The sequence below is a fragment of the Chiloscyllium plagiosum genome, unplaced genomic scaffold (genome assembly GCF_037043375.1).
Source record: "Chiloscyllium plagiosum isolate Xiang-an unplaced genomic scaffold, Cpla_swu_hap1 HiC_scaffold_1, whole genome shotgun sequence".
Lineage (NCBI taxonomy): Eukaryota > Metazoa > Chordata > Chondrichthyes > Orectolobiformes > Hemiscylliidae > Chiloscyllium > Chiloscyllium plagiosum.
The window spans coordinates 22,339,944-22,352,179 of NW_028270139.1; the positions used below are offsets into that span (position 1 = coordinate 22,339,944).

Consider the following 12,236-nt stretch of genomic DNA (forward strand, 5'->3'; position numbering starts at 1 on the left):
CAGGAATATCCACCCTTAGTACAACTTTAATGTTATCCTTAAACAAAGATGTCACTCTTTCTCCTCTCTTGCCCCCTTTCTATCCTTCCTATAGCACCTATACCCTGAAATATTAAACTGCAAGTCCTGCCCCTCCCTGAGCCACATCTTTGTAATAGTTATGATAGGGAGAAAGTGAGGTCTGCAGATGCTGGAGATCAGAGCTGAAAATGTGTTGCTGGAAAAGCGCAGCAGGTCAGGCAGCATCCAGGGAATAGGAGAATCGACATTTCGGGCATAAGCCCTTCTTCAAGAAGGGCTTATGCCCGAAACGTCGATTCTCCTGTTCCCTGGATGCTGCCTGACCTGCTGCGCTTTTCCAGCAACACATTTTCAGCTCTAATAGTTATGATATCCCACTTCCCATATCCTCAACCATGCCCTAAGTTCATCTGTGTTACCTGCCAGGCTCTTGCTTTGTAATAAATGTAGTTTAATTGATCAGTCTTACCTCATTTTCTTCCATTTTCTTGCCTGCCTTGACTATTTAATTTGCTCCCTTATCTACTGTATCAGCCTCAGACTTGCCACTTTTTTTACTATCCTTTATGGTCTCACCCCTTCCAGTTTGAAGCCTCCTGAGTAGCACTAGCAAATCTCTCCACCAGGATATGGGTTCCTTCCAATTCAGGTGCAACCCATCTTCCTTATAAAGGCCACTTTTACCCGAGAAGAAATCCCAATGGTCAGTGTGTTCTGACGATTTGCAACCGAACACACTTCCTGCAGACAGGTCTCCAGGAACATGGAAATGCTCCATGATCGCCCATATCCAAAAGGAAGAACACATCACTCTACCAAAGACAATCTCGGCCCCTTCAGCAATCTAAAGATCCAGAAATAACCTAAAAACAAACATAACAACTTTGCTCAAAAACTCAGTGCTAACACAGTTTTACTGCTCAAAACACTGTTCTAGGATAAATTAATACCTAACTTTTATATTAAAATTCAATCAAGAGACTGATCTCAGTAAAATATAAAATCTCACCCTATTCAATATTATAAATTTTTGTTTTGTAAATCAAGATTTAGACATTTTATAAGCCTTAAAATCAAACACTAATCTGATAAGGCTCTTAAATCATCACTGATCTCCCCAGCTGCAGTGTGCAATTCCAATGTTAGGTCTCTCAAAGACAGCTGTGAAACTACACTGCTTGTTTTTATTTCCACCATCTCCAGAGATACTTGCAATTCCGTAGTCAGTCAGCTGTAAAAGTGCCCTGCTTGATGCTTGCTTGTTGATCTCTTGAGCCATTTGGAATTCAAAAGATGTTACAGTACAGATTATTCATTCAAGATGGGCGAATAATGAAGTTGTGAATAAAGAGATTCTGCAACTGAATCTGTTAAAAGTTCAAATGGATTAGAGGTTTGTAAATTTGACATCATTTGAGATAGATTTGTGTCAATGTTCCAAACTATACAAAGTGTAGCAGAGAGACACATGAATGAAGAGGCTACATTATACAATCTGAATACATTATAAAGCTCTATGATTCCATGACTCTATTGATCATTGCACCAAGTGAGAATTCAATTTGTCTATTTTTGAGAATGCAGTCAACATATAAGTCAGTTCCCTAACCCTTTATTAGTTAGTTCCCTAAAGAAAATTATGATATTAATGTGGTTTGGTTTCTGGCTTCTGGCTTTTGTTTTGAATTTTGAACACTTTTGAACGGTTTTCTATGTGTGTTTTTTGAGTCAAAAGTTCCCCTGTCTGCTTTTTGAGGCTTTCTACTTTCTATGTTATGATTTATTTAGATTATATTCTGTATTGTTGACACATTTCTTCTCATGGTGTTTAATTATATAGTCTTCAGAGACAATGAGGTATTTCTGAAGAACAGTATTGCTGTAGTGTAGAGAAATCATAACCAATTCGCATATGTAAAGTCCTACAAATAGCAATGATGTAATAGTCAGTTTTTTTGGTGCTATTATCTTGGTAATAAATGTCAGCCAGGAGAGTAGTAGAACTCCCCTGCTAATATTTGAATATCATTAGTGTTTTATCCATAAAGACACTTGCATTCCATATGATTCAATTTCTGTCCCTGTGAAGAACCAATTCAGTTCTCTTCAGACGCAAGCAGGTGGTCAGCACCCACCATACTAGCTGGCAATATATCCAGAGGTCTAGAGTCTTCTGGGATTTATTTAGTAGAGCTTCACAGGAGGCTCCAAAGCATTGAGGATGTCACCTAGAAAGGGTATGAAATGTCTGCAAATCAAAATGCCAGCTCAGGGAACATACATGTAACTACGGCAACCGGCACATTCGCTACAAATCTTTCTGCAAACCATGAACACTTATTGTTATTTTATGTTTCTAGGGACAGGTAATTTGCACTGTATCAATCAATTGTCTGAACTCTTTCATTTAATGTCCATGGAACAACCATTCAAGACACTGGATGACCACTATCACCTTGGTGGTCATCCACTATTACCTTAATCTGAGGGCTAGTTTACCATTTTGTAAGAACAAATACTTCTTATTTTCAATAACAGCACACTGTTAATTAGGTGCATTTGGCAGCAGGTAAACTATTGACAGTCATTCAGTGGGCATTGTGACCACCATATTTCTTGTAATTCTTCCCTTTTGTTTACTCATGCTAAATGGGCGGCTTATGGGCAGCATGGCGGCTCAGTGGTTAGCATTGCTGCCTCACAGCACCAGGGACCCATATTCAATTCCTGCCTTGGGCGACTGCCTTTGTGGAGTTTGCACATTCTCCCCGTGTCTGTGTGGGTTTCCTCTGGGTGTTCCGGTTTCCTCCCACAATCCCTTTGTGCAGGTCAGGTGAATTGGCCATGCTAAATTGCCTATAGTGTTAGGTGCATTAGTCAGTGGTAAATATAGGGTAGGGGAATGGGCCTGGGTGGGTTACACTTCGGGGGGTCGGTGTGGACGTGTTGGGTCAAATGGCATGTTTCCATACTGTTGGGAATCTAATCTAATCTAATTTTTTGAAAGCTAATTACTGCTGTAATAAATGTGAAATGAAATCTCATGTTACTCAGTAAATACTAGGAAAATTCCATTATTAAGGGACCCCAATATCCAACAGACCACATCCAGAATAATGTGTTTGGTATTAATCACTCTATTTAAAAAAGGATGATAATTCATTGGAAACTATTCGTAGAACGTTTACCAGACTAATACCAAGAATGTGAGAAAGTGAGGACTGCAGATGCTAGAGATCAGAGTGAAAAAGTGTGGCGCTGGTAAAGCACAGTGGGTCAGGTAGCATCTGAGGGGCAGGAGAATCGATGTTTTGAGCATAAGCCATTCATCACATTGCTAATGAAGGGCTTCTGCACAAGACATTGACTCTTCTGCTCTTCAGATGCTGCCTGACCTGCTGTGCTTTACCAGCGCCACACTTCTTGATTAATACCAGGAATGGGCAGTTGTCTTACAAGGATTGTGGTGGCCTGGTACTTGGCTCAAAATCACACCTTGATCTGATCCGTCCTCTTCTGGCAGTTTATCCTTTGCCTTCTCCTTCTTCTCACTTCTCTTTCACAATTCTCATTCTCAACCACCATCAGAGGGAAGATAGAAAATTTCATCAATGAGAGAGCGTCAGCATTTTTCAAAGGTCAGAAGAATAAGGGACAGAAGTAGCCAAGAGGCTCATTGAGCCTGTCCAAACTTCAATAAGCTTGTGGCTAATCTGATTGTGTCCATAATTCCATTTTCCTACATGTCAAAGAAGCATGTAGATCAAAAATGTGTCTAATTCAGCCTTAGCCATATAGTAAATAACAGTGTCTATTGTTGTCTGTGAAAGAAAATTCTAAAAATACATGACTGTACAAGAGAAAGAATTCTTCTAATCTCTGAATTAAATGGAAGAGTCCTTTAGTTTTTAATCTGTTGCTCCTAATTCTGGAGTCTTTACCTAACAAAGAATTAGCTATCTCCACCTTAGAAATATTCAATGTATTGTGTCCACCGCTTTCTGAGGCAGAGAATTCCAAAGTCACGCAATCCTCTGAAAGATTTGTGGGCGGCACGGTGGCACAGTGGTTAGCACTGCTGCCTCACAGCGCCTGAGACCCGGGTTCAATTCCCGACTCAGGCGACTGACTGTGTGGAGTTTGCATGTTCTCCCCGTGTCTGCGTGGGTTTCCTCCGGGTGCTCCGGTTTCCTCCCACAGTCCAAAGATGTGCAGGGTCAGGTGAATTGGCTATACTAAATTCCCCTAGTGCTAGGTAAGGGGTAAATGTAGGGGTATCGATGGGTTTCGCTTCGGCGGGTCGGTGTGGACTTGTTGGGCCGAAGGGCCTGTTTCCACACTGTAATGTAATCTAAAAAAAAAATCCCACACTTCAACTTCATTAAGTCCAGAAGCATTTATGGCCTACTTAAACATGTACTGGAAAAAGACTAGAAAAATATGTACTGAAAAATACACTGCTGAGATGACCATTAAAGCTAACATGAATTTAGAATATTTGGAATAGATGTTTAAGGCTAGGCCCCAAACAGTTGTGAACCTGCTACAGATGGAGGAGATAATATGTTTTATCTTTATCTTGATTCAACCTAGTGATCTTTCATGAAACCCTCTCTTGGATTTCATGTGGAAGCCTTTCGCCTTCTTTCAATCTGGTGACTTTTCACCTTCCTTAGCTTTTTTAAAACTGGAAATATTGAAAATATAATATTGAATTTCCTTGCAGAATTATTGACGAAATGATGTTTGGTTGTTATTTAACATGTCTTTATTGTTAGTAAAGAAGTTTACAAAGCAACAGGTCAAATCCACCTCTGATTCCCAATCATTTCTGTTAACTTGCTTCCTGATAACACAGGATTATTCGTGGTAAATTATATTTGAACATTAGATGTAATTATAATGTTTAAAATTTCATAATGAAAATGAGTTATACCAAATGCATTTGGTGCGAATGAAAAAGATGTTGAACATTCAGACATTGTATTTACTAATAAGAGCTCGACCAACATGACTGCTAATCCACTCAAAGTAATGAGACACCTTTGTATACACACCAGGACGTCCATATTTCCCACATTCTTCACCCCAGCTAACTAAACCCCACACGTAGACTTCATTTCTTTCATCAGTACAGACTAGTGGACCCCCAGAATCACCTTTGCATGCGTCAACTGTTCCATCCATTTTTCCTGCCCAAGGAAAGAAGAATGACCGTTAGATGGTGATCTTCAAGTTTGAAAGAATACTGTTTCAAATTAATCTCATTTTGAATAATGATAAAAATAACTGAAACCTTTTGTGGTGCCAAAATTAGGAATGTAACTTTGTTCCATAACTTTAGGAATTGCAGGAAGAATTAAGCACAGAATTAAACATGACTAACACATTCAACGTTAATTTGAAACAAATATTGGGAAAAGTACATGAGCAAGGAAAGTCAACTATGTCAGACAAATGGTGGTCTTCTGTTTTGTATAATTCCATGGTCCTGGAAATTTTGCAGGATTTCTCTTGGTTTTCCACAATGAGTTTAGTTACACTGGACCTTGATCTGTCCCTAGCGATTTCCTCTACCTTCTCATTTGACTTAGGTCGAAGGTCATGTAGAATTACAGAATCCATCATACAAATAAATATAACTAAAAGGTTCTAAAGGCATTTTCAGAGTTTAGGTTTAAAAAAAAATAGAATTTACATCCAGAAACTCTGACAGAATCCAGATACAAAGTTCCTGGTCTTAGATGGAAGTTTCATAGAGTATGAAGTAGACCACCAACCCCAGATCTGTTCCATCATTCAGTCAGATCATATCTGATCTATACTTACACTATCCATGTGCGGCTTTGCACCATATCCTTTAAACCAATTAGTGAACACATTTATTGACCTCAGTGTTGATCATTTCAATTGTCTCAAAAAAAAACAAATTTTAGTTTTGTGAAAAAGTGCTTCCTGACCAGAGGGAGTAATTATTATTAATTTACCCCTTACCAAATATGGTCTCCACCCTGGTCCCCTAGTCTCCTACCTTTCAAGTAACCTTGTTTTAAAGACATGGGGTCCATTCATCTTGAGGGGAAAAGGCACTATCATTGAAATAAATGCAAAATACAGTGGATGATGGAAATCTGAAATAGTGGCAGGAAGTGCTAGAGAAACGCAGCAGGTCTGACAGCAGCGCTAGAAAGAGAAACAAAGTTAATATTTCAAATCCAGTATGACTCTTCTTCAGAACTAGAGTTCCAAAGAAGTCTTATTGGACTTAAAGTTTGTTTCTCTCTTCATAGATGCTGGCAGACCTGCAGCCTTTCTTCAGCACGTTCTCCTGTCTATTATTATAACATAAAAGGGTCAGGCTGCAAATGGGACCCCACTACACAGCTTCCCTGCTCTTAATAAGTCTCAAGTTCATCACGTCCAATAAAAAGTAAGTTCATTTATTTATGCAATGTCAACCTACATGATATGAGGTTGAAGACGGGGCATTTGGGCATGGGAGGGGAGTGGGATGTTACCAACAAATCATTAAATATCTGTAACTAAAACAATAAACAAAGTAACCGTACGTCCATTAGCCTGGCTGGAGGGGGCGACAACTGAACCAATAGCATTTCAATCAGGAGGGGGCGACAACTGAACCAACAGCATTTCACTCAGAAGGGGGCGACAACTGAACCAATAGCATTTCACTTAGTGGCAAGTGTTAGTTTGTACAGAACAAGTGGTAAACAAAATTCTGACACATGCACACTGCTACATTAAGAGAACAGCAGCTGCTAGCACAAACCTCATTGCATTTCTTGGCCTTTTCTTCTAGGAATGACAAATTGGCAGAGAGAAATACTGGTCTGCTGCCAGGATGATGGCCAGCCATTAGAAATTCAGCCACACCAGGAATCACAGGTCCAGGTAGAATTAGTAAGGGGAAGTGGACTCCGGGTGCTACACAACACCAATATGGGCCAGTATAATGGGTACTGTAAATAGGAAAAAATATTCCCGAATAAAAAGTTCAGCCCTCAGTTTAAGAGCATTTAGCTAATGATCGGGTGGAGACTACAATGAAAGGACTACAGTAAAAGCTGAGGCCAGAGAATCAAATTTATGTAAAGATGTGGGTGGCACGGTGGCTCAGTGGTTAGCACTGCTGCCTCACAGCGCCAGAGACCTGGGTTCAATTCCCACCTCAGGCGACTGTCTGTGTGGAGTTTGCACATTCTCCCTGTGTCTGCATAGGTTTCCTCCGGGTTCTCCGGTTTCCTTCCACAGTCCAAAAAATGTGCAGGTGAGGTGAATTGGCCATGCTAAATTGCCTGTAGTGTTAGGTGAAGGGGTAAATGTAGAGAAATGAGTCAGGCTGGGTTGCTCTTCGGAGGGTCAGTGTGGATTTGTTGGGCCAAAGAGCCTGTTTCCACACTGTAAGTAATCTAAACCCTGCCTTATCTGAGAAAGGCCTCCAGAAATATGTAACAGGAGGCAGGGCCAATGTTACAATCAATGTTTTACTTTATATAACATCAAAGATAGTTACTCAGTAAAACAGTCTGGGAGGAAGTAGCTGCAAAACAAAACCTCTCATCCCGAAGAGTACAGTGTAAGTGATGGATAGGCATCATCTTCAAATGCAGACTTTGATTGATAGCATGCAGGACATGGGTGTCAAGATGAACAGGGCAATATCTGATAAGTACTTGGTTCTCCAGGCATTAGTTCAAGTATTTGTTTTCCTGGTGATCATTAACAACCAACATCCTGATTCCATGCCTAATATTGTAGAGAGGATTCAATATTTTAAGCAGTAAGGTCAGTACAGAATAAAAACAGCATTACAAAAAATTCAAGGTGATCTATGCCATTTTTGCTGTATCTCAAAACAAAAAGTCAGTTCTTTCTATCCCCTGAACAATGTGGGCGATAGTGAGAAAGTTGGGGAAAACACAGGAGATTGGATATCTCCTAATGTCAATGTTGAGAGCCAACAGTCTTATTTTCCTCTGAAGTTTTGAATGGCAAGATGAGATTCTCATTTGTGTTTTGTGAGAGACCTATCAGCATGCAATAAACATCTCATTTTTACCTAATCTCACCCCACTGATATGCAGCTTCCCATTCTTCAAGCTATCAGATAGAAGCTAGATGTCACTAAATGTCAACATGAAACTCAAGGCCGTAACCTGATGATTCCAGCTCGCCACTTATTCCTCCACCTTGGGCACTAGTGGCACGTTCCATGGGCAGTGACTGCATGCACCCTTTACTATCAGGATAGGATAGCCAAGACTCCTCAGTCCAACATGTCCAGGACAACAGACAGAAACCATGCAGAGCAGCAGTTGACAACCAGCGCTTGAACAAATGCACGGCTCTGCTTTCAAGACAGCATCAAAAGTCCTGGGAGGTTCTGGCAGTGGCCAGTATTTCTGTCTGTGACAAGCAGGAGAATACAATGAGTGTGACACCAAAGGGATGTGGTGCATAGGTTAGTGGGAAGTGTAATGGAAAATTAACAAATTTGAAAGAGAATGCATTTCTAAAATTTAATGCTGTGCTGAGCTTTGAAAACAATACTTTGAGGTTTGCAGCCAGCTTGTCTCTGTTTGAACTTTGTAAACATTCAGCTTGACCTTGCGACAGTCGAACTCAGCGAAAGCTAAAGAACTGTTATGTCCAAGATCAGGGGATGAGAGAATAACAACTTGAGTTTTCCCAGTCTTTGCCCTTGAGAGCGTGATAAGAAACAGTATAAGACGAGTATCCGAATTATGCTCAAGTACCTCTTGCATAAGGCATTTTGTCAAGTGCAGAGGGTTCCTTTGCAAGGCCTGTAATAAAATTTTTCTTTGCTCTTGCTAGCATTTGAGTTGAGTTGATTTAATTTCCACAACTGGAAGATAGCACAAAACCTTCATCAAGGGAAATGTCCACAAAACTCCACAAAAATGACTCAGCCAATTTCTGATAAAATTTAACTTATCAATCTAATTTTAAAGCCAAGTTGTTAATTCTTTTGCTGTGTTTTAAGTATGTTGTTACTTTCAGAGCATGTCGCTTAAGTTGTTTTAAGAAGGAAACACAATATTATGAGTGAAATGAAATTGCTTAGATTACTAACAGACCACTGAACTGTATCAGAAAACCAAGTCTACAAAAGTAACACCACGTGGACAGCTGGACTTAAAAAAGTATGGTTTTTAGGAAAATCGACACAAAGAAAATTTTATTGGACTAATACCTTTTCATTTTAATACAAGAAGTTTAGCTATATATCTAGTGCAGAACTTGAAGCACTCTTATTGAAATGCCAGGCAAGTGAATTTCTGTGACTTCTTATATGCTACAGAATATAGTCATACCGTCCAAGATTTGACTTTGCAAATAGATCAGGAAAAGGAGATCCAAATAAAAGAGACAGAAGAAATAAAGAATCAAACCTAATTCGAAGTTCATATTTTGCAGTCTTGCGTTTGTTGCATAAAGTTCGGTGCAGATTGTAAAACATTCATGTTAGATAAGATGAGATTCTCTGCAGTGTGGAAACAGGCCCTTTGGCTCAACAAGTCCACACCATCCCTCCGAAGAGCAACCCACCCAGACCCATTCCCCTACATTTTACCTCAACAAATCCACCTAACACTGCGGGCAATTTAGCACGGCCAATTCACCTAACCTGCGCATATTTGGACTGTGAGAGGAAACTGGAGCACCCGGTGGAAACCCACGCAGACACTGGGAGAATGTTCAAACTCCACACAGACAGTTGCCCGAGGCGGGAATTGAACCCGGGTCCCTGACGCTGTGAGGCAGCAGTGCTAACCACTGAGCCACCGTGCTGCCCATTTTGTATCATTAAGGTCACACTATGAGATCTTGCCCCAGTGGTTAGTACTGCTATCTCACAGTGCCAGTGACCCGGGTTTGATTCTACCCTTGGGCAACTGTTTTTGCACGTTCTCCCCGTGTCTGCGTAGGTTTCCTCTAGGTACTCCAGTTTTCACCCACAGTCCAAAGATATGCAAGTTGGATGGATTAGCTTTGCTAAATTGTCCCTAGTGTCCAGGGATGTGTAGGCTGTGTGGATTAGTCATGAGAGTGCAGCGTTACAGGGAGAGGGAGGGAGAAGTGGGTTGGGCAAATGCCGACTCGATGCGCTGAATGATCTGCTTCCCCACCTTAGGGATTCTATGAACTGAGTCAAGAGCGTGTAGATTATAAACAAGAGTACAAACTTCTCAAACAGGATTTAAAAGATGGTCAAAATGCTGTCAGAGAGTAATTGAATGACATAAAATCAAAGGAAGATCAACACCTACTGTGGACTGAAAGTACATGAACCTGAAGAAAAATAAGAAAAGTAGTATGAAAATATCACTGCACTCACTATTGGAAATTTAGTCCCAATGCCAGATCAAATACCTGTATCAGTTCCAAACTCACCATCAGATCTGCAAGCATGGGTTTCATACTGGGAATGGCCAAATCTGTCACCCCGATTGAAGAAATTGCAGCTTGTAATCCCCATTGCACCTCTTGCATTACTATTTCTAACTGTCCGGTAATAAACCCCTCACCTCCACCTACAAAGAAAACCAATCCCGCTGCACTAATATCGAGTATTAAAGACAATCATGGATATATGTTAGGAGAAGAGGAGAGATACGTTCCTCTTTACTATGCAGGAAAACAATCTGGAAGACTCTCTTAAGTAGTGGAAACGTATGATCCTGATAAGCTGATGTCCTACGGACGAGGAACCTGACAGTATCTTGCTGATACATCAATGCAAAGTCAATTGACAAGTTGTACCAATGTTCCAAAAGGCAGTCTGCAGTGACTATTCAGCAGAGAATTTGAAGGGGAGGTCGGTATGTAAGTTGGGGAAGAGGGTAGCTGAGTATTACTCACTTTGGTGTGGAGATTGAGCTCAGGGTGAAGCCAACATGTGGTGTAACACATGAATTCTTTCAAGTGTTAAGTAAAATCTTCACAGTGAACATTGCTGCAGAAGTTCTGCCCTTCAAAAACAACCAGTCAGTGAGAGAATGATAGCTCGAATGAATGGCAGTGACACCCAGGAAACAGTCGCTGCTGCTGCCAGATAGCAGACAGAAGGGTTGAGTGTATTAACAACATGGACAAGTTGTTACTCTCAGTGGCAGTGCTGGGTCCCTCAATCAGACTCAGAAATCTTTTTAACAAGGAGGACCTTCCCTGTCAGCTCATGAGCAAATATGACCAGGACCACTCCCCACATGCTCCTGTCCATTGTTCTTTACATAGTGGTGGAGGTGAGATGTAACTTTTAAGTTGACCTTTAATTACTTATGTAAGGGAGTCAATTGGCAATGGGCCACTGATGGGCCTTTTCTGCCAAGGTGGAGGTGGGAAGGTGGCAGCGTCTTCACTGGGACTGTGCTTGGCCAAATCCCCCCTTGCTGCCAAAAATGACATGGAGTGGGCACAAGGTTCTTCCCATTTGTAAGGCAGGTGCTTTGGTGATGGTCATCTAAACTCTGCATTTGTGCTCTTCATTCACTTTCAACAGGTGTATATTTTTAACACATCTTTGGAGTAGGTGAAACTTGAAATTGGGCCTCCTGGCTCAGAAGTAAGGGTGTTACCATTGCACCACAAAAGCCCACACTTTCAGCAGTTAGTGCAAACAAACACTGTTAATGGAAAGCTCCTTGCTATCTCGATAGAATGTGAAGTGGAAAAATTGGAACAAAAAAACCCAAGACAAAAAGATTAATGGAGGAATTAATTGTTGATGAAGCATGAACAAATGAAATAATTATTCAGCAGAACAATACAGCAATTCAAAGTTACTAGTAAGCACAACATGAGAACAACTTCCATATATTGGTAGTTACCTAGCTATACTGAATGTCTCATTCCTATTGCCTCCTTATCAACTGGGTTGGTATTTAAAAGGATGAGGAGGGTGGCTGGACTGCTTATTGTAACCCCACCACATTCCCAGAATCACAATCAGTTGATGTGCCAAAAAGAAGCTCTCGTGAACATCCAGAACTCACTGCGGGGTGGACCTCCAGCCCTCAGTGGGAGAAAGTCCTACCCTCAAGAACTGCTGGCCAATCGTTTTAGCCAGCAACTGTAGAAGTCCCGGCTGCACCAAAATTCCCTACACTGAGCTGCCAGGGAGCAAGCCAGCTCCTGAAGTTGAGAAGATAAGCACGAGATTCGGCCTTATT

The 12,236-nt window shown here is 40.9% G+C and overlaps 1 protein-coding gene across 4 annotated transcripts in view; it reads right to left on the reverse strand.

The window, feature by feature from the left end:
* Positions 1 to 4,771: 4,771 nt before the first annotated feature.
* The window catches only part of cfi (complement factor I), a 74,040-nt gene continuing 66,575 nt past the window's right edge, over positions 4,772 to 12,236 (reverse strand). For all 4 annotated transcript variants that reach the window (XM_087980718.1, XM_087980689.1, XM_087980632.1 and 1 more), the window contains one exon: positions 4,772 to 5,213. In XM_087980718.1, the coding sequence (XP_087836844.1) occupies positions 4,996 to 5,213 (218 nt within the window). In that variant the 3' untranslated portion in view covers positions 4,772 to 4,995. The remainder of the gene's footprint in view (positions 5,214 to 12,236) is intronic.